Source organism: Stegostoma tigrinum, chromosome 28 (assembly GCF_030684315.1).
Source record: "Stegostoma tigrinum isolate sSteTig4 chromosome 28, sSteTig4.hap1, whole genome shotgun sequence".
Taxonomy (NCBI): Eukaryota; Metazoa; Chordata; class Chondrichthyes; order Orectolobiformes; family Stegostomatidae; genus Stegostoma; species Stegostoma tigrinum.
In genome coordinates this window covers 39,351,539-39,375,169 of record NC_081381.1, presented here as the reverse complement: position 1 = coordinate 39,375,169, position 23,631 = coordinate 39,351,539, and the positions used below count along the sequence as shown (strand labels likewise).

At 38.6% G+C, this 23,631-nt stretch overlaps 1 protein-coding gene across 4 annotated transcripts in view; it reads right to left on the bottom strand.

Moving 5' to 3' along the window:
• mtor (mechanistic target of rapamycin kinase) overlaps nucleotides 1–23,631 on the bottom strand; it is a 366,257-nt gene that overhangs the window by 41,327 nt on the left and 301,299 nt on the right. For all 4 annotated transcript variants that reach the window (XM_048561203.2, XM_048561201.2, XM_048561202.2 and 1 more), the window contains 5 exons: nucleotides 18,574–18,689; nucleotides 8,638–8,755; nucleotides 6,460–6,657; nucleotides 4,753–4,853; nucleotides 608–704 (listed from right to left, as the gene is read on the bottom strand). In XM_048561203.2, coding sequence (XP_048417160.1) covers nucleotides 608–704; nucleotides 4,753–4,853; nucleotides 6,460–6,657; nucleotides 8,638–8,755; nucleotides 18,574–18,689 — 630 coding nt within the window. The remainder of the gene's footprint in view (nucleotides 1–607; nucleotides 705–4,752; nucleotides 4,854–6,459; nucleotides 6,658–8,637; nucleotides 8,756–18,573; nucleotides 18,690–23,631) is intronic.

Genomic DNA, 23,631 nt, shown 5'->3' with positions numbered 1-23,631 from the left:
TAACCTTTGGAATCGAAATGAGGAAGAATTTCTTTAGCCAGAAGTTGATTATTGTGTGGAACTCACTGCCATAGAGGATTACAGAGGCCAAACCATTGAATGTATTTAAGGCAATGATTGATTGACAAGGGGATCAAGGGTGACAGGGAGAAGGCAGGAGAATGAAGTTGAGAAATATATCAGCCATGAATGAATGGTGGAACAGATTCAATGCGCCAAATAGCTTTATGGTAATGCACAGTTCTTTATCGTAGACTTTGGGTTGTGCATCTGTATGATAACATTACACTCTCGGTATGGAAATTAAAATTAAAGGTAATTACCAGATTTAAAAATAACAATTGTGCCATATTCTACAAATAACGTGGAAATCAAATGCTGGATTAGCAGAATCCTCAACATTTTACAGGAAGATAGGCAAGCTCATGTTTCAGTGGGAATACTTTATTAGTCAGATGCTCACGGAGCAGCTGAGTATTTGAAACAAATGAATTTATTACCATGAATGACACTCTCTAACAGAAGTCACTTTAACAATCGTACTTGCAAGTGTATAAAGAAGTGAAAGTACTAATGCCAACGTCTAAACAGTCAGCAGCTTGCGTACCTGTAGCCAGGTATCAATCTGAATAGTTTTGATCCCCTCAACCAGAGCTTCGTTCACATCGGGCCAATGTCCATAATCAAACCACAGTGTTAGAACTCTAAGTAAATGAGAAAATGGCATTAGTCTCAGTTAAACAACTTTAAACTTACCACCTGAACCAATCTTTTGTAAAGGAAAGAGCCAAATGGTGTACTACAACCTTATTGCTTGAGTGCCCCAAGTTGAAATGCAACACAGATAATAGGATTAAACCTTTCATCTGCTGGCTGTGGAAATTCTTATGTAAACTGAGTTTTGATTTTGTTAATCCAGAAGCAGTCATGGGCTACAGTGCAAAACTGCCCAATGTTGATGACAATGCTTTCAGAAAGACCATAAGTGGTGTTAATAGAAAGTGGACAGTACATTGCTACAATAACTAATCACAAACTAAGCTCAGAAAAACAGAATTTGAAAATTAGTACGTTTCCACTGCACAGATCAACTCAAACCTGTCTTTAAGCCCCATGTTTGTCAACTTTTGTGTTATCCTGGATCATATCATTTATGTCACCACTGTTTTCCAAAGGAAGATTCTCCAGACAGCAGTTTCATAATTCATGTTCAGGTGCTTTCATTAAATCTTACAGGCTACATGAAATCTGAATATGTGTTTGATATTATGTAGGTTTTACTTGAAAGGAGCAACAAATATACTCTCTTTTGGTCAGTAAGTCAATACATGGATGGGTTGTGGGGCACGAGGTAGTAATTTTAAGAGTAGCACTGAAAGAACAAAGCAAGAATACCTTATTCAATAAAGTTATAACTACTTACGACAGTGGTGAAAGCACAGTTCTTAAAAGTCATTGGAAAAATGTTTAATTTTTAAAGTCTATTGAGAAAGAGCATGTGAATTGGACTAGTTTGTTCTGTTTCACAGGGCAACTCAGGTGTGATGGACTGTTGCTGCTATCGAAGCTGTAAAATACTGCGATCCTGTATTACTACTGTAGTCCTAATTTGGGTACAAATACACTTGAATTGAATGATGTGTATTTACGCACAACATGAATTATAACAAATGTAAAAATAAATTTCTGGTCAAGTGTCTTCCTCACTGTTTGTGCATGTTTTGAATTATTGAGCTACAGTTACATTGGTAGGAATAGATAAGGTCATTGCTTTCTTGCTCAAGGAGTTTACTTCAAGTCAGATTAAAAAATTGCATTTTAGTCGGAACAATAATAAAACATTTGCCTTGGAAACCTATTTAGAAATGTATTTTACCACAGCAATATTTTACTGTAAAGGCAAATTTGCCATAGTCCTTCCAGACCATAGGGCTACTGTCTCATCAAAGAGAGATGACTGGTCAACATGAGGGTCACTATCTCTCAGGAGAAGCTGAGAGTGTGAGACCTTCATGTGAATGCTTCTAAGTTAGTTCTAACATTTGGAAATGATTTAACTGTTCTCAACTGAAATATTCAGAGAAGTCACTAGGTGTCACCCCTTCCTTACTCAAACCTGCCTGTTACATTTGTGTGAACAAATTAAACTTGGGCGGTATCATAGGCTAAGGGATATGCCAAAAACTTCATATGTATGGACCTGCCAGCATTAATACCTAGCCTTCCCATATTGAGCAACTTTGATGGGTTTATGGCCTAATCTTGCTCCTTTTTCTTATGGTTTATTTTGTCTACATTTCCTTTGGTAGTGTATCTGCATGCTGAATACACTGTTTCAACATTTTTAGCCTGCAGGTCCAATTCCAACGTCATCATCCAGTCTTCTTTTCACAACTTTTAATCAATGTTTTTTGGAAACTGGTTTTAACCTAAGCCAAGCATAGTACTTACAAGCAACTATTGTGAAGACACCTGAGATTTTACAATATGACAATCAAGCTGAAGTTTTTCCTTTGTTTTTCTAATCTCCTTGGTGATTTTTGAAACATCTTCCAACCAAAAAAGTTTCGAGAATGATTCTAAATGGCCGCTGACTTCTTCATCGTAGAATTGTACAGCAAAGAAACAGACCTTTCGGTCCAACTCGTCCATGCTGATCAGATATCTTAAATTAATCTAGTCCCATTTTCCAGCATTTGGCCCATATCCCTCTAAAACTTTCCTATTCACGTACACATCCAGATGTCTTTTAAATGTTGTAATTGTACCGGCCTTCGCCACTTCCTCTGGTAGCTCATTCCATACACACACCACCCTCTGCACGAAAAAGTTGCCCCTTCGGTCCCTTTTATATCTTGAACCTATGCCCTCCAGATTTGGACTCTCGTACCCTGGGAAAAAGACCTTGGCTTTCACCCTATCCATGTACATCATTATTTGATAAACCTTTACAGGGTCACCCGTCAGCCTCTGACACTCCGGGTGAAATAGCCCCAGCCTATTCAGCCTCTGTCGATAGCTCAAACCTTCCAACCCTGGCAACATCCTTGTAAATATTTTCTGCACCCTTTCAAGTTTAACAACAGCCTTCCAAAAGCAGGGAAGCCAGAACTGAATACCATATTCCAAAAGTGACTTAACTATTGCCCTGAAATGCTGCAACATGACATCCCAACTCCTATACTCAATGCACTGACCAATTTTGTTTTCTGCCAGATCCTCTAGTCTTATTGGGTGAGGAGAGTCAAGTTAAAAATCGGTATCGTGAAATGACTCCTCCATCAATGATATATGAAACAAATGGAAGACAATGACAATACACCTAGACTGGGGAAGTAGTGTTTTGTATGCCTTTTGTAGTGATATTGTAAATCAATTACAAAGGTTTCTGAGGCTATTGTGAATGCACTCAAAACTAAACCTAAGATAGACTTGGAAGGGTCACTTGCAACTCAAGAGTTAAATTTCAAAGTGTTACGGTTCATATTTCAATGGGGCAGATAGGACGTAGTGGCGATGCTTCGGAGACAATTCCACTACAGTGGCTGCCGGCATTTCAATTCAACTAATTAAATCTGGACTTGAATGCTGGTTGCAGTAATGGTGATCATGAAATCATCACCAATTTTTGTAAAAAGTAATGCCCTTTGGCAAAGGAAATCTGCCATTCTTACCTCATGAACCCTGCTTGAGACTTGACATCAACAAAAACGTAGCTGTCTCTTAGCTGTTCTCAAGGGAAATTAGAGATAAATAAATTCTAGCCAATTCAGTAACATCCAAATTCCATTAAAGAATAGGAATAAAGTGATAAAAACCGAAAAAACCATGGATGCTGTAATCAGGAACTAAAATGAAGTTGCTGGAGAGGGTTAGATAACAAGGTGTAGAGTTGGATGAACAGAGCAGGCCAAGCAGCATCAGAGGAGCAGGAAGGCTGACGTTTTTGGCCTACGGGGGTCTAGGCCCGAAACGTCAGCCTTCCTGCTCCTTTGATGCCTCTTGGCCTGCTCTGTTCATCCAGCTCTGCGTCTTGTTATCTCTGAGCTTCTCCAGCAACTTTGTGTAGAAAAAAAATGATGAAGAATCTATGTACTTCTGCTTTCTCCTTGGATGAAAGCCTATGTTGTAAAGCTTAAAAGGTAGTTAAAGGTGGTGATGACAGCTCATACAATTCTCTAAGTGTAACAGTTCAAGTGACAGCTTTGTGAACCCAAGCAGTTAACGAACTGCAGAGTATTAAGTCATTGGGAAGAATACATCTGACAGACAATGTGGTAAAGCCTAATGGTATTCTCACCAATGCCTATACATAAATATTGCCCAGGGGGACCACTGGATGGATAACGAGTGAAACTTGCTTTATTTGTTTTAACTCCTAACCCAGAATAACCCAGGGCAGTGTCCTCACTGTCGTTCTGAGATTGACTACCTTTCACAGGCTATGGACCAAAGATTGAGCTAATCTGGTAAGGATGTGACTGTCAGGAAAATATGATATTCCTCCTTTTATTTGACTTATATTTTTAACAATATTCGCAAGTTAAATTAAGGCAATAAAGTGTGCAAGTAGGTCAGGGAGTTAAATGAGAAAAAAGATTGACATAAGTGCTGAAAACCTTGAGTATTGGATAAAAAAAAGCTTTACTTGTAAAGTTCATGATAATACATGTATTTTATTAAGGAAAATTTTCAAAATTCAATTTATTGTCTTCTAATCCCACTTTAAGAACATTTTCCGCTAAATCCTACCTGAGAGTATCTTGCAGATTGTTTCCTCTTGAGAGGGCAATGGAGCGGAAGAAGCCCTGAACAGCAGGCACTGTGTACAGCAGCAATGTCTTAGACAGCTCCTAAATTGGCACACACAGAATATAGCTTTGATAAAAACCAACTTAATGGGTGCTTATCTCCTCAAGACAGGAAAGAATATTATTTGCACACACAGTGTCTGAATCATTTTTAAAAACTACTATTCTCTTCAGTCCCCTTATATATCACAGAGCTGCAGCAGAGTTAACTCAAAGGTAATGATGACCAGTGTAAGTGGCCAACTTCACACTCTGTGTGGAGCTGGATGAACACAGCAGGCCAAGCAGCATCTTAGGAGCACGAAAGCTGATGTTTCGGGCCTAGACCGTTTTCTGATGAAGGGTCTAGGCCTGAAACGTCAGCTCTTGAGTTCCTAAGATGCTGCTTGGCCTGCTGTATTCATCCAGCTCCACACTTTGTTATCTTGAATTCTCCAGCATCTGCAGTTCCCATTATCTCTGATCACAACTTCACACTCTGTTGTATTTACTGAAAACAGCCAAAAAGGAGTTAGATCTTTCATTTCAGCAGATGAGCTAGGCTGCTACCTGTTTCTGGGAAGATAAAGTCTCTCTTACCAGTATGGTAGCTCAAAAATATAGAATAATTTCATCAGAACTTTAGCTCAGAATACAAGCTTGCACTTCAATGTAGCATGACCATCGGAAATAAAAGCAAGTTATGCTGGAAATTTGCAATAAGTCTCATAGCAACCGTGGACTTTAACCTTGCAGACTGATGAATTCTTGATGAGAAATTCTGATGATAAGTGATCGATCAATTTGAAACGCAAATTGTTTTTCAGAAAAAAGATGTTGGTTGTCCGCACAGTATTTCTTATGAAACTCTAGTATTGCAGTTAAACACTACCCAATTGTCAGAGATTTAATCTCTTAGAAGGCTCGGTAAAACCATGGTTCTGTATACCTTTTCAAAGTCCATACTATCCAACCTGCTTGTTTAGAAACACTGGGAGTTCTCCAAGTGTCTTTGCCATCATTCTTCCCACAACCACTACTGGTAAAAATAACAGCAATAGTTTAATTAAACATTCACTTAATTGCTCTTTATAGAGAATACCTAACATAGGAAAGCATGTGGACTTGCCTCCACAGCCAAAATGAGTTTCGTGGTTTAAGCAGGTTTCAAATGCTTTGGTGTGAGAAAGCATCACGTAAATGTGGTCCGACTCAGAATTATTTTAAAAATTCATTTCTGGGATGTAGGCATTGCTGGCTGGACCAGCATTTACTACCCAACCTAGCTGCCCTTGAGAAGGTGGCACTGTGCTGTCTTCTTGAACCGCTGCAGTCCAATTGCTGTGGGTACACTCACAATGTTGTTAGGGAGGGAGTTCCAGGATTTACACCCAGTGACATTGAAGGAACGGCGATACATTTCCCAGTCATGATTCTGAGTGGCTTAGAGGGAAACTTGCAGGTTTCCCAACGTATTTGTGGCCCTTGTCCTTCTGTCGAAGTCCAAGGTGCTGACTAAATTTGATTAGTATCAACATCCTTTAAAAAAAATCACGTCTACGGTCATAGAGGAGTTTTGATGCCCTACTACCCATGAAATTTGCATTCTGAACAAGTAAAACTTGAAATTTCCATATGAATTTTTATTTTATACAAAGAAATAAATTACCTCATTTATTTTTTTCTGTACTGGTGATGGTACAGGGCTGTTTTCATTGCTGTCACCCTCACTTTCGCTGTTACTTGCCTCACTGTTTGCACTGGCACCACTGGCATGTCTCAATTTCTTTTTCTCATCGCGAGCTTGATTCTGATGTTTGTAGTGGAGGACAGCCTCAAAATTCATCACAGCCCAGGCATGCCATGCCTAGGAAAACACCAAAAATAAACGTTTTTAATTCATATAAAACCAAGTCAATGGATCCTCTTGAATTTTTGAAGCCAACACACTTTCTGACTTCACATACCATTATATACATGAGATTGATGATCGATCTCCTGTAAAAGTGGATCCCTGCCTTTGGCCAAAAAATCCAAACTGTTTCCACTCAGCACTTGGTCTCCATCAAAGTCAAACACATCTCTGTGAAAACCTACTTATTCATGTAAGTACAGAATAGTGCACCATCGAAGTCAGCTACTTAGCTTCTCATGTTTGGATGTCAACACATGTTGCCAATCTCACTGGTGTGTAATATGTTCCTGCCAATTTCACTAGTTATGACAATATCATCCTTAAGGAACAACAAGCACACACTATCCTGCTGAAAATTTATGTTGTAGAATGTGTAGAGGAGACAAATAATTGGGCAGCATCTAGTGGATCCAAGAAATTGGTGAAAAATATTGGAAATCAGAGGGAGCTAAACATTGACAAATTGGACTCTCAGTTTCTCATGGATATGCTTGAATCTTTGCCTTGAAACAAGCAAATAATAAATCAGATATTGTAGCTTTCAAAGTCAACTTTTGAGGCTGTATCAGGTTTAATGAAGAAAAACAATTTCCAATTGTGACATAAGACCAAGAATTCACACAATTTTTAATTAAAAAACAAAAACATAAGATTACTTCTGGCTCCTTGTGTGTTACTTTCAGGGACATGATTAGGGGCAACAGTTCGTGAACGGTGAACTCTGTAACAGCAACATAATGGATGTGGATGAAGTTCAGTCTCTCAAAAACACTACTGAAGAAGTAGTCAAACCCACAAATTTGGAATATTTAGAGTTTTAGACAAATTTTAGCAGCTGAAGAGATTAAAAATTCATTTGCTTATTTAGCAAACATCAATTTTCTCTTCATCTCCTGATGATGCTCTCACATGATAAGGTTCCACAGATTCTGGAAGCCATCTACAGTTTCATTCAAGTGGATATACTTAATTTCCTTTATTCAGAGGTAAAAGGAAGGCTGACTTACACATAGGTACACATTAATCACAAAGGAATAACAAGAGGAAAAACTTTTTTTATGCAGCAACTGGTTAAGATCATTAACCACCTCAGAGTTTGGAAGAAATGAATTCAACTGTTGCTTTCAAAGGTGAATTGGATCTTTATCTGATGAGGAGAAAATGCAGGGCTACAGAGAGAAATCTGAATTGTACCATTTTATGATTCTATCCACAGCAGCAAAATAAAGCGAAGTGAAATGATGCTGTCACTTCAGAAGGTTATTCTGTCTGTTTTGTTTTGAAGAGAAGATGTCAGGTAGGGCAAGAACTGCCTATTTGAAGTGACTTAAGTAAACAAATTGTGAGGTATTTAAGCTTTTTTTATAATGTTGGAACAATGGAAGCAGCCTGGGTGTGGCCAACTCTCACAGATCAGGCTTTCTAGTTTTTTTTAGTTCTTAGGTTGAGTTTTAATCAGAAGTTGTTTGGGGTCTCAAAAGAGTTGGAAGCTTCAGTGAATGTCTCTTGGCTGCAACACTCTTTAAATTTTCTCTTGATGTTTCTTCCTCCTGGGTTGTAGAACTGCATGTAAGAATCTGTGTCTGAACTTACCTTTTTGCCAAGGGTTGTGTTTATGGAATGTCACTATACTGGAACAGTTAATTAGCAATAGGTACTGTATCTATTACGCAGATAAGTTTCCCATAGCTAAGGCATTCTAAATTTCTTTTTCTTTTGTCTGTATTTTAATTAAAGTATTCAAATAAATTGTGTTTTGCTTAACGTTGAGTAGTTTGGCCAGTCTCATCATATGTGGAACATGTACTGCACATCTACCTTGAAAATAAGAAAAAGTCAAGTTCTAGGCTCCCCTCTTAAAATATTTTGAGGGGGCCTGATCCCATCCATAACAAAAGACAACAATTACTTCACATTCAAGAGCAAGCTTACTTTATACCAGTTTCGGTCATGTTCTGTTGCAGCGCTGTAGTACTGAAGGACTTTGGGAATGGTGCTCTCATTGATTCCCTGAAGGTTTAGCTGCCATTCACCCAGCTTTAGGAAACATCTGCAGACAAATATTTCATATTTAAAACAATGGCAAGATCAATTGGCTGAACTGAAATGTATCTTTTCTGTCTCCTTTTCTCCAAACAATCAGAACTGATGGCAGAGAGATCAACACTTCTTTGCATGAACTTGCAGCACTAGAATCCCAACTGCAAAGATCTTGAAGTTTTGAAGATTTAAAAGTATGATCAACTGTATAATATCATAATTACAGTAAGTCCCCTTTTAGTGTTGACTTAATTAACTTAGTTAAGCCATAATGTTGGTCACAAAATAGGGCTTAGTTTTCCATTTAACACTGCAACATTCAGAATAACATCTCTTGTCTCATACCCCTGTAGCCTGCACATGCAGGAGTTTATGGGAATTGAGAAAAGTCTCCACTGGTTGTAGCCAAACCTGGCACAAAGGAAGGCTGTTTTGGTTGTTGGAGGTCAGTCATCTCAGCTCCAGGATAACACTGCAGAAATTTAGAGTAGTGACCCTAGATTCAACCATCTTCATCTGCTTCATTCACCTTCCATCATAAGGTCAGAATTACAGATGGTTACCGATGATTGCACAATTTTCCTTCGCTATTCAGCAGATACTGAAGTAGTCCATGTCCAAATATTGTAAGACTTAAACAATATCCACACTTGGGCTGACAGGTGGAAAGTAAAATCTGTACCAAATAAATTCCAGGTAATAACCATCTCTAACAAGAGAGAATCTAACTTTCAACACAAGGTTAGTATAAGTTTGGCACTCCCTCCCTCGCAAAGGTGCTGAATGCTAGGATAATGCAGCTTTTAAGATCGAGTTAGGCAAAAATATCAACGGATATAGAGTTTAAATAGCAGAGAGTTAAGATAGTGATTATTCAGTGAAGAACAAAATGTGCAAATTGTAAGTAAAAGCGTTTGAATTCTATTTCAACCCAGCAAAGCAAAATTAAAATGCATTTCAATGTAAAATTTTGTAAAACCTAATAACTTAACTTGAAAAAGCATAGCAATCATTTATAATGATCAAGATAGAAGATCAGTGAACATAAGTGGTGCATGAAGGTGCCGCCTGAATTATAGTTGTAAACTTATGTGTTTAAAATGCCTCTTGGATTTTGGTTAAAAGAATTTGGATTAAGTCATATATCTTTGGCAACATTCCAACATAATTAAATTTGGAAATTTATAATCTCAATCATTTCAGAATGAGCTAAGGGCTGAGCTATTTGCGATGATGGGATATATGTGACATCAACCTGAAGGAATACAATGATTCATGAAGGCAGCATACATCAATTTCTCTAGGACAGGTAGGGATGGGCAATAAATGTTGCCATCAACACCCACATCCCATGTCTGGAAAATAAAACGTCAGTTCTGCTTGCCTGTGAATTTGAAAAGATCACTGTTTCAGTATTTTACCCTGAGAAATGCATGATGATGTTAAAGATATTTTAGCCTTTATGGCAGAGAACACAAAAGTACATGGTCATTCTCAGCTGAAAACAAAATATCCTTGGGAAAGCTTTGACAATTTCAACAAACACTATGGTATTAGTTTGTGGGACTTGGCAAGCAAAAGTGAAAGTTAAGTATTTTCCAGTGTTTTTTTCCTCCCAATTCTTGATTCCTTAGGTCCTTTCCTAAAGTCTGTGAGTAATGCTCATATCCTTTCTACAGGCTAAGACAGCCCAGTCTTTATCAGCAGGATACCCATCTTGAAGGGCATCAGAGCTGAAACTGCTTGTGCCTTCACCTAGGATTAATCCTATCAACTGGACTATCAACATCTTTTCTCCCCCAGCACTCTACAGCCCACTGCAACTGTAGCATAAATGCTGCCCCCTCCACACTTCATTTCAGCTCTGATGAAGAGTTATCTAGATTCAAAATGGTAGCTTGCTCTCTCTATGGATGCTGTCTGACCCACTATGATCTCCAGCATTTGTTGCTTTCAGTACAGATTCCAGCGTCTGCAGTAATTTGCTCCTGAGGTTAATCCTTTCTATTCACGATATTAAGTGTTCTGGCTAAAATATTTACCATAACTTTGTCTCTACTTTCAACGTAGTGTGTTTATTTCAATCAACGCAGAGACAATTAAACCTCCTACCTACAGTTTCCATTGGCTCACTAGTAGTAAACAGCAGGGAACAGAACAGTCACCAAAACATGCTTTCACCTATAGCCTTTAGTGTTGTCAGGACGTCACTAAATATTTCTCAGCCAATTTATTCATTTTAATATACCGTTGTCACTCTGTACGGAAATTTAGCAGCCAATGTATAAATTCCTACATTCAGTCAGGATAATGTTATTTTCCACTTGTGGTGTTGGTCGACAGTTAACCAGGAGGCCAGGAGCACTTCTGCCCTTCTTTAAAATAATAATGCCACGGGTTCTTTCAGGCTCAACTGATTGGGTGGATCGGACTTTTGCCGATTTTGTCCAAAATATGGTGACCCCAAGAATATAGTTTTGCCTCAGCGTCAACTTAGTTCAGAACATTAGAACAGGTTTCAAATGTTGACTAGAAAAGATTTACATTTCTGTATTATATATATTTATGCATTGACACTCATGGCATGCCGTACTGGCTCTAGCATGCACACACCCGGCTGCTTCCATAGACATGTAGGTGGCTGCCACAGAGACTCAGCATCTGCTGGAAATGTGCACAGATTTCATGTCATTGTGTAGGCATTGGTGCTCAGAATCAATGGTAAGGCGAGAGGGGGTACAAGGAACACTGAATACATTCCATGTGCCCCTGCCTTTTAGAAAGGCAGGATGCTGCCAGCAGGCACCCATAAATAACAGGAGCCACACACACACCCAAATTAGCTACAACCCCCAGAAAAATCAAGAGGTGTCCAGCCCCTCACTTCCCCAATGCCTACAATTACAAAACCTTTAGGCTTTCAGCTGAGGAGAGCAAGCCTGCATCTGGGTAGGACACTCAAAGGAGGCCTGGGCTCTCTAGGCCCAAACATCCCAGAAGGTGATCAGTCAAATCTTTCAGGCCAACAGGGCCCCTCCACCTCAGCTGCAAAAATCAGGACTGCACTCAAACATAGTAGGACGTAGGGGTAGAAAGAAACTTACTGAGGCACACAGGTGGCACAGATAAAAAAAATCAAATAATCTTGTAATCTTATAAATATATATTCATATGCACTCTTAATATGTCTAGTCTCATGACTCTGCCACTTTGAACATTGTTAAGTCATACCCATGTGAGAGATGAGCAGCCTCTTTGACATTGCAAGGATGAAAGTTGTTGAAAGGACCAGAATTTTTGATCTCTCCTGAACAACTGACCCGTTGGCTGCAGATAGCCTTAGATGTCAGGACCTTTGAATCATGACCTTGATGACAGCAGACAACACTGAGGCTAAACGCAATGTGCAAGGATTGGGTTAGGACGTGGCATGCATCATTCTATACCTACACCTACCTTGTGATTCAGACCATGAAGTCTCAATTCCCCTACATCCTCGGAAGGGAAGGTTCATTCCACCCAGAAGCATATCAAGGGAATGCATTGCTATTCAAGACCAAGAGATGTATAAATAGGCAGCACACCCACTAGTGCAATGGCTGGTGAGAAAAGCTGCACAATGTGCTACCTTCTGCAGGTTCAGTGCTTCCCTGCAGGATCTTCAAGCATTTCAGGGCTGCCTACGCACAGTCTGCAATGTTGATGGCTAACCACTTCTGGTAGGATTAAAAGGAGATGCCTCAGGACTCCTCTAAATCTGCTGCCTATCATGAGAGGCTTCACTGCACAACATTTGGCTATCATATGCTGATGAAAATCACTGACTGTTGCATTTTCCTTTACAGTCATTGTGACAAATAATATGTAAATAGCTAAAAGTGGGATCACCAGAACATATCAAACGTATCATCAGATGGGTAACAAAACGTTTATTCAGCAACAGAAAATCTCAATGACTGCATTAATAACAATGTCCACATGGCCTTTGCACTAAGCAGGGTCTGCTTGCTGAAGAACCAACAAAGCATTAAACAATTAAAAAAGTCCAAAGCCAGTTCATTCATTATGAAGCCTTGCCTTCTTGGGCTTGATGATACACTACTCTGTCATGCAATCTTACACATCACAAGATTGATGTTGATTACTCAGTGCTTCTGCATCCAGGGCATCACCCCGTTTGTCAGCTCCAGCTTTGAAAGGCACAGTATGCCATAATGATATAAGGCACCTTTTCTGACCCATACTGCATGACTCCGCCAGAACAATTCATACACTGAAAACTCAATTTAAAGACAGGAACAAAAACACAGTTGCTGGAAAAGCTCAGCAAGTCTGACAGCATCTGTATTAAAAAAAATCAGTGTTAATGCTTCGAGACATTAACTCATTTTTTTCTACACAGATGCTGCCAGACCTGCTGAGCTTTTCCAGCAACTTCTGTTTTTGTTTCTGATTTAGAGCATCCGCAGTTCTTTTGGTTTTTACTCAGTTTAAAGAGGTCTGTTCCACATTGGCTCTGGAGAAAGTGATAACAGCATCGTCTCTTCATTCTGAGGGCTTCTGTTGGTTTTCATTCCCTCCTATATTTTATGAGGGCCCATCTTTCTATCTCTATTTCATTGTAATCATTCCTTCAGCAACTTAGTCTAATGAACTCCACTTGCAGACTTGAGTTATTCAGTTTCCCCTGCGCTCCGGGGACCTGCATCTGATAAGCCTCTTGATCAACATTCTGCAAGCCCAAGGACTGACCGTGGCCCATTCCTAGACTGGCTTAGCAGGAGAGGCCCCAGCTGACATACCTGCAATCCCTAGTCTGGTGGCACTTGACATGCAGGACACAGATCCTCAGAATCTGGTTGGACAAAGTGCGTGATTTAAATCAGACAAGCTCCTTGACTGACTATGTTGGCACCAGTCACTGGCTATGGTCCCCTTGATCCTATTAAGGGCTGTTCTGCTTTCAATTTCAGCAATGTTTGCACATTGAGCATGTTTGCCACATAAACTACTGCTACATGCTACACTTAAGACATTGATGCAGCTTAGCACCGTACAGTAACAGGCCCACTCCCTTGATTGTTCAGGGCTCCAAGCCGTGATAATATGCCTGCCCCTCTCTCTGCACTAAACAAGTGACATAAGTCACAGAGGGTGGCAGCCTGCAATTGAGGACAAAGTGAGTGACAGCCATTATATGCTCCATTTCTCAATGCATGATATATGTGCCCCTGACCTGGCATAAGCACGAGTCATTGATGTCTGGCCAAGAGCAGGCATGACAATGTGGTGATGCTAGCAGTTTGCCCTTGCTTACGAGAACAGATGATGGGTGCAAGAGGATGGTGCACATGGAGCAGGTATTGTGGTGAAGACAGAACTAGATGAAAGCCAACAAATGCAATCCAGTAAGCTGCAGCCACCAAATACTTGTCATGTTGGGTACATAAATTAGGAATTTTTGCCATCTAGTTTCTCAGGGAAGGGAATGAAAATTGGAAATGGCATAGAAGTTAGGTGAGGTAGGGTATTAATGACTAGAAATTACACAGAAGTAGTTGCTGCTCAAGATCAAGAATATGAAATTGCTGTTTAAAGCTTAAGGAAAATTCTTTCTCAATGTCAAGATTTTTTTTAATTCTTGCTGCATTTACCCTACATTTTTTGCCATTGCCCAAACCACTTCAGGGAGGGAAAAATCTTCCCATAGGGTATTATGCTGTATGCAACACACATGATGTGAAACTTTAATATGGAAAGGGTAGGTGGATGGATAGGTAAATATGGCCAGCCTGTTGGTTGAAAATGAAATTATAGCTGCTACAATTTATGTTCTCCGCTGAATTAAAAGTAAATGGCTCTGCCAAGTGTCCAGTAGCTTCCCAAGTCAATTCAATGAGAGACCGCTAGTGTTAAGGACGTGAAATCTCAATCTTTCTTATTAGTTCATGGAATGCAGGCATCATTGGCGATGTCCACCCTTACTGCTGTTGATAGTAGTAAACTGCCTTTTTGAATCTGTGCAGTCCACATGGTGTAGGTAGATTCACAGTGCTGCCATAGAGGGATTTTGACTTAGTGATACTATAGGAGCTGTATTTCCAGATCAGAATGGTGTGTGACTTAGAAGGGAACTTGTAGGCTGTGGTGTTCCCATGCCATGTCCTTTTAAGTGGTACAGGTCACAGATGTGAAACATGCTGTTAGAATGAGGAACTTCAGTTTTGAAGGTAGAGTGAAGAAGTTAAAAGTTAGGGATTTTTGACATGGAGAAAAATAAGGCTGAGCAGAAGTTTTATAGAGGTATTCAAAATCATGAAGAGTCTGTACAAAATGGGGAGAGAAAAACTGCACCCACTTTTAAAAGAAAAGAGAACAAGAAAGCACACATTTAAATTATTGGCTAAAGAGGCAATACGTTTTTCAATCAACTAGTGTTCAAGATTCAGAATGTACTGCATGCGATTGTGGTGGTGTCAGGTTCAATCAGCAGCACTCAAATTGAATTAAGACTGTTGTTGTTCATAAATCAAGAATGCGCAGGGTTACAGGAATTAAGCAGGAAAATGGTACCGAGTGAAATGTTCTTTTGGAGAGCCAGTACAGATACAATGGGCTGACTGGCCTCCTTTTATGCAGTCACAAAATCTTACAATCTCGTGTTTTTGTGATTCTGAGAGGTGCTGCAGTGCATTTTATGTATAATGCATTGTCCACTGCCCCTGAGCGCCAGTGTTAAAGGAATGAATGTTGAAATCTTGTTAGAGCAGCACTCATTCAAGGCAAGTGGAGAGAATTTCATCACAAAAGTTGGCGTGTCAGACTAAAAATGTGTGCATTTCATAACAGATAAAATTTCTACCATCATCCCTCCGCCCACCTTCAAAAACGACCCCATCAGTCTAACTTTAATAAAAAGAGAAATTCATGATGAAAGCTCCTCAACTACTGCAATGTACTTCCATTACCTCTTAAGTATTTCATACAAAATTTTCAGATATCATTAATTCTTCTTTATCTATATTCTCTTTGCTATTCCTTGTACCTCACACACTTCCAGAATGAAGTAGCACTGGTTGGCATTTCATCAATTAATTTCCAAGGGGTCAAGTCAAAACGTGACAGGAGCCTGGGCTTATTTGCGAAGACTTGTGCACAGCTGAATGAAAATTTCAGTTACCAGAATCTTCAAGTCACAGACTTATTCAAAGGAACATCTGGCTGCCTGAAGAGCAAGGCTGCCTGTAAGTGATCAAGGCTTCTGGAAAAGTCACCTTCTACAACTGTAGGTTAAAAACTGACAGTAAAAACTAAATCAGTTTAAGGAGGCATGAATGAACAAATGTCTCAAGACAAGGTAAAGCTGTCACTCTGTAAATCTTTCTATCATGAAAGATTTATGTTCTGCTTTGAAACTGTAAAGGCAATTTGACTTGATGTTTCATCACACAAACACACATTTTAACTACATATTCAGAAAAATTAAACATAATGCCAATACATAATCTTCATTTTTGTCAATCTTAAAAGAGACAGTGCATAGCAAAACTGTAGTTTATAAAGCTTGTGGTTTGCCTTTTCTACATTAAAGGGCACACATGCAAGTGCTAGAAAAGGATCAGATATTGCAATCCATGGTCTGATGTCATTTCTTCACATAACTTTTGGTTGAAATTTAATACCATTCTATAAAACTATGTTTTTCAACTCACTTATTTCTTGCATGTAATATTTCTTCTGGTTTGTCCTTCTTAATCCACAGTTGCCACTGCATTGCTGAAATTCCTAGCTATAACTGAAGTACATTTCCCTGGATGTTAGCCGTCCTTTAGGGACTTCCCATAAAGCATTTTGCACGAACGAACCCACAAATTGGACATGGCCAGCCTAATAAATTACGCAGGATTTTATAGTTAGCCTGATATAATTTCTGTCCCAATGTTCAACATTCAGCATGGGTTACTGGAAAGTGGTCACACTCGGTACTGATTGGTTTGTCCCTTTCCAAGTTTCTAGGTTTAAGGCTAAATATGTTTTCCAAATACTGCACTAAAAGAGACCATTTATAAAGCATGGGGATTGATGTTGAGATTTTATGATCTGTACTACTTAGTATTAGGTGTTTTGGTGCCAATGAGGTGGTATCGAGGAAGAGACAATGTAGCCAACAGCAAGTTACACACCTTTACTGCATTACCTTGCGTTTGCAAATGTTATTTCAGTTTTGATTTGTGTATTTAATCATCATGAATCATGTGCAAATATTCACAAGTTCACCTTCTACTGACTTGAACTGTTTAATTAATTTGCCAATGATTCTACTTTTACAAAAGCTAATGATAACAAAATTATCACAAAAAAGTAACACACGGTGAGATCAATTTTGAATCCATGGACCTGAGGCACACCATGTCCAAATGCAGCAAGCCGTGGAAAATATTCAGGTTTGGCTGGACGAGTAACTTGCATACCACACAAGGATAGGCAACTACCATTTCTAATCCTATCCTATGCGGATGAATCACAGCTTGGTATGGCGACTGCTCTGCCCAAGACCACAAGAAATTACAGAGGGTTGAGAGTCCATCATGAAAACCAATCAACTTCTTCCAGTGACTCTGTCTACACTTCCCGCTATCTCGGGAAAGTGGCCAACATAGTCAAAGATCCCTCCCACATTGATTATACTCTCTTCCACCATCTTCCAATGGGCAGAAGATGCAAAAGTTTGAAGATATGTATTAAGAGATTTAAGAACAGCTTCTTCCCCAGTTGATCTTTCTCTGCACCTTCTCTGTAGCTATAACACTATATCCTGCATTCTGTGCTACTAGCCTGGTGCACTTATGTAAGATATGATTTGTCTGGTAAGCATGCAAAATTACTCTTTTCACTATGTCTTGGTACATGTGACAATAATAATAAATAAAATCAAAATTCCCAATAGGTTAAAATTGAACTGTTGGGGTTAAACATTCAATGGCTTTACAATTATTGAATCCTGCACTGTCAACTGGGGGATGAGGAGGGGGCAAGGTTACCATTGATCAGAATCAGAACCAGATCAGCCACGTCAATACTGTCATTATAAGAACAGGTCAGAAGCTAGGAGTCCTGCAGGAAAATTAATCTCTTGACTTCCTAAAGTATGTTTATTATATATAAGGCACAGTTACAAGTGCAACTCACTTGCCTGGCATCACCTTCCAAAACATTCAGCCCCTCCATCATCAACATACAGTAGCAGTAGTGTTGAAACATCTACAAGATGCACTACAGAAATTCACCAAAGCTCCTGAGACAGCATCTTCCAAATTCATGGTCCCTACCACTGCGATGGACAAGGACAATAGATACATTGGAACACCACCATCTGCAAGTTGCCCTCCAAGCTACTTACTCTCCTGACTTCGAAATACATCACTGTTCCTTCACTGTCACCGGTCAAAACTATGCAAGCTCCTCACTAACGGTCTGCCGTGACTCACAAAGGCAGCTCATTAGTACCCCAAGGGCATCTAAGAATGGGTAATAAATCCTGGCACAGCCAGCAACACCTGCAACCCATGAATAACTAAAAATACAAGCAATCTGATATATGCAAGAAGATGAAATATACTCAGAGGCTTAGTTGCTACTCACAAAATGAGGTTTAGTGCAATGCCATTGTGCATCTCCTGTCAGGAGTCAAATTATGAGTGAAGGTAAAGTTACCAGTCTACATTTTGCCACTTGTAGCGTGATTCATATTGTATAAACCTATTGCATATATGAATAACAAAAGAAAACAGCAAGAACCAATGAATTAGAAGATTATGGATTCCCGACCGTGCCATTAGTTTGTGGAGCTCCTGTTTGTGCTGCTGATCTTCTGCAGCTATGGCATGCTGAGCTTGCTGTTGCATGTTCTGGACAAAGTGTTGCATATGTTGGAAAGCCTCAATCTAGAATGAGGGATAAAAAAAAAGCAAAATTAATCATCAAAAGGGACTGACCTAAGGTGTGCTCACACCAACACTGATGCAAACTGGTGAGAAGGTAGCAGTAATTTTCAGGGAAATTAAGCACTTTGGGCAACTCAACTGTGATGAATCTGAAAAACAGTTTGCCCTGTCGCTTCCAGTTCATTTATTTTTCCAACGGAGTGCAGAAATCCTTCTTTTAATAGACTTTTCAGTGAACAGGAAAATTTGTGTGGACAGTACATGAAGAAACAAAATCAAGCTTAACTGTGAAGCTTCCTGCAGTCACACAGCCAATGATATGTAATGGTCCTTGTGTGAAAACACAATATGTATTTTAGAAAATGTTGGGGAAAAAGCATGTGAAAATTAGTGAGAAAAATTAAGTGGGAGAAAATAGAGAGCTTTGTATAAAACAGTCTATTTAAGAAGCATTGTAAGGAAACATATCCAAATGAAAAGGTTCCAGTGGGAGTCTTAAGTTACATTCATTGCATTACATCAGAAGGTAAACATCATGGTCATCCATAAGATATTTTCTTAAATAAGCCAAGCTTTCAAAGGAAAGACAATGTAATATCACATAATAATGACCGAAAGGGTAGGATGAAATACATACCACTTCTTGTAATTAACCCATCTCTTAATATTTTTTTCAATCTTTTACTGCTACCATGCATTTCTTGCCCTACAAAAACAGTTCATTTATAAAATGGTCCCATGTGTCGTAGGATAATATAACCTTCAATGCAATGTTAATGTACGCACAACTTTTTCCCTGTATTTAAGCAAACCTCTCTTGAATTCATGTCAATAGATCTGCATAACATTTGTCTTATAGTACCCAATTATAAAAAATAATTTGAATAATTAATATTCTGAAAATGCCTTCATTAACTGTACGAGTGAAGAAAGATTGAAAGCAAACAACCAGGACATAATATTTCTGTTTTTGTCTTTCATTAATAAAATAACAGAATATCCAATTTTAAAATGCTTATTTTCTTTTGTGCTTTTGTGTTAGTGAGTCACTAATTACAAACTATTAACATAAAACATGTAAGTCTTCATTTTGTTCAAATGAGAAACACTCCAAACACAACAGAAATTTGTCTTGCCCTTTGATCTGCTTTACAGTACTGCCACTCAGCATGCACCTGAAGGAACATTTTTCTCAATCAGTTGGAAATGATAATGCTGGAGATCTGAAACAAAGGATCTGCCAAGGAAGTTGACAGAAATGGAGAATGCTGCCCTTTGCCCAATCAATGGCTATGCCTACAGATAGGAGAAGTCTATTTATTCTGTCTTTTTCAGTTGGCCCACTGCAAGAGTAAAACAGTTCAACCCACTTCCCTGTCCTTTCCCTAAGCTCTGTAAATTCTCTTTCTAGTTTTCTTTTGAAAGCCATGATTGAACAGATCTGCACCATACTCTCAAGCAGCGTATTCCAGATCCTAACCATTTCCAGCATTAAAAAAGTTTCCATGTCTTGCAAAAGGAATTGTCAAATTAATACAGCAGTTAAAAGTGTTAAGTTTAAAAAAAATTATTCAGAATACAATTTATGAAAAAACAACCTATATTTGAATCTCAGCCAAGACCAAGTCTCGTAAAGAAGAATGTGCAGGAGCGTGGAGGAAGCCTCAAGGTTGTCAGAAGATAACCAAACACATGCAAAGTCTCCCAACAAATACACATGTTGATCTTAAAGAATACACAAAGGATGCCTAGAAAAAAATGAAAAGGTTCATTAAAAATTGACTTGCTTTTAAATGGAAAAACGCTCTTTACAATAAGTAATAGAAACTTGTTTTGCTAAGCTACAGATGGTAGTAAAATTTCTTTCAAATTGGATTATAGGTATACATTTTCATCAACTGGAAGTAGATCAGTTGTCTTTGACAAAATTACAGAGCAGAGTTATCTTAGAACTCCCCTTGGTCTGGGACAAGGCTAAAATCAACAAATTTATAAGCATTAAGACCATAAGAAATAGGGAAAGCATTAGGCCATTTGGCCCCTGGCACCTATTTTGCCATTCAATAGGATTATTGCTGATCCAACATTCCTCATAACCATTTTCCTGCATTTTCCCAATAAACCGTGATTCCCTTCCTGGTCAAGAATCTATCTCAGCCTTAAATATACACAAGGACTCTGCGCACAGCTCTGCGAGGCAAGGGTAAAGTCACCACAATTGTACCATACCATAGGGTTTTCTCTTATTAGAGAGAGAGAAAGAGAGAGAGGGAGAGAGGGAGATAGGGAGAAAGAGAGAGAGGGAGAGAGACAGGGAGAGAGATGACTAATGGTAGTTAAACCTAAGTGGCACCATGCCTCAAACAAGTAGAAAAGTTGAGAAGGAGAATCAAGCCTGCTCCCACCATTCAATAAATCTTAGTGATCTGATCGTAACCTCAATGCTGCATTTTTGCCTATGTTTGCTAAAGCTTCTACTCTGCTTAACAAAAATCTATCTCTGCCTTAAAATATTCAAGGATTTTTGCATCCATCACTTTTGAACACTCAAAGTATTTGCCCATCTGCTTTAAATGAGTGACCCCTTATTTTTAAACAGTGATGCCTACATCTTGATTATCCCACAGGATGACACACCCTGTTCACATTTACCCTGGACTAAGTCACCTCTTGCTCTTTTAAACTTCAGTGGATATATGCCCGATTTATCAAACAATCGCATTCCAGGTAGGAGGTTGATAAAACCTTCTGTTAAGTGCCCCAATGCATTTACATTATTCCTCACATAAGGTGTCCAATGTTATGAACAGTATTCTAGATGCAGTCTCACGAATACCCCGTATAACAATTTCACATCTTTGCATAATATACACCGTTTGCCACATCTTTGCCCACTCTTTTATCCTATCTACACCTTTATGTGGCATAGTTACAACTTACTCTCTTAGCCATCTTTATGTTGTCAGCAAATTTGACAATCATATCTTTTGTCCCTTCATCTAAGCTATTTATATAAATTGCAAACAGTGACCAGCATTAATCTGTGTGGGACACCACACATTATGTCTTGCCAACCTTAAAAAGATCTATTATGCTGCTTCATGTTAGCCAATCAAACTTCTATCCATGCCAATATACCACCTCCAACACCAGGAGCTTTCGTTTTCTGCGTTAACAGTTTTTATGCAGAGGCTGGTGGGCGTCTGGAATTTGCTGCCTGACTCTTTTCAAACTTTTTAAAAAAGGTATCTGAATTTGCACCTTAAGTGCTATAAGCTACAGGGATATGAGCCGTGTGAAAAAAGATGGAATTAGAAAAGGCAGCAGGGTGTCTTTGGGTTGGCATGGACAAGATGGGCCAAATGACCCCTTCTGGGCTGCATCATTTCTATGTCTCTATAGCTTATCAGATGCCATCTAGAAATCTAAGCGTATTACATCCACAACTACCTCTTTACCCACAGCACATGTAACGTCTTCAAATATCTCCAGTAGACTGGTGGGCAAACAATTTCCTTTTATAAAACCATGTTGAATTTGCTTGATTATCGTAAACTAAATAAAATGTTATAACTTCTTTAATAATAGTTTCTAACACTACCATAGGGCAAATGTTAGCCTAACAGGTCTGTCGTTTCCTGCTTTCTATCTCCTTTCCTTCTTGAATAAAGGAGTCATATTCACCATCTTGCAGTCAAATAAAATGTTACTAGGTAGTCATTTAAAAGCTGTGACAGGGAGGCAGCATGGATCTTGTCAGCTTATTTAAAGACTTATTATCGGCTTAAAAGTTATTGCAGTCATTATATTTTACTTATATAAGATTTTTGTTCATTTTGTTTCATTAACATTAAAAAAAAGAAAAACTGCAATTTGTTTTGAATACAGAATTTTTTTAAACAAGGATTTAAGGGTTCGCAGTGAATGGTTGAGGTTTTCTTTATTCTAAATTCAGAAACTAAAAAGATTATACGTATTTAAAGGGCTGTTTTTACATCAGAAAAAAACTTTGCTTGAAAAACTGAACAGTTTTTTAAAAATAAGGAGTTTTTTTCTGTTCCAGAGTCGTACATGTGGTCAGCTCTGGAGAGGATTTCTTTTCTTCGAGGAATTTATCGAAGAAGTGTGGTTTTTTTATTTTGTTAATTAGCTAAGTGGTTGATTTTATTTTAGATTTATATGTTTGACATAATTTTAATTTTTTCCCATTTTAACATTATTTTCTATTGGTATTGAAAGGTAGTATTTTATATATAAGGTATTTATAGAAATATGCTTTGTTTTGTCTTCATGTTATTAAGGGCATATATGAGGTACAGAGTGAAATGGCTAGTAGATTTCGAGAAGTTATTACACATAGATGGATGGGTGACTCTCAGGAACGGTATAAGGTGATTCAAAAGTCTCCGGTAGCTATTCCTCTATCAAATAGCTTTTCAGTTTTTGGAACTGAGAAAGGGGATAGGCTCTCTGAGGAAAATGGAAGGGGCAGTCAGTTATTGGACATTTGGAACTAGATTTAACAGAATTATTGTTACTGGGGACTCTCCTGTCAGAGGCATAGACAGGAGGTTCTGTTGCAGTGAGTGTAAATTTAGGGTGGTTTGTTGCTTTCCTGATGCTAGAATTAAACATATCTCTAAATGATTCAAACACACTGTTAAAGGTGATATTGAGAAGCCAGAAAAGATTCTACACGTTGGTAGGAAAGACGTTTTTAGGGAAAAGATTAAAGAACTAGAGTGAATTTAAGAGGTTAGGTAGAAGATTAAAAAATAGAACCTTGAAAGTGGTAATTTCTGGTTTACTCCCAATGCCCAACTAAGGTGAGAAAAAGGTTAAAGGAGACAAACCAATAAAATATTGTTCAGGGATTTAGGTTTCTGGACAATTGAAATGTCTTATGGGATAGAAAAGACCTGGTCAAAAAGGATGGGTATGA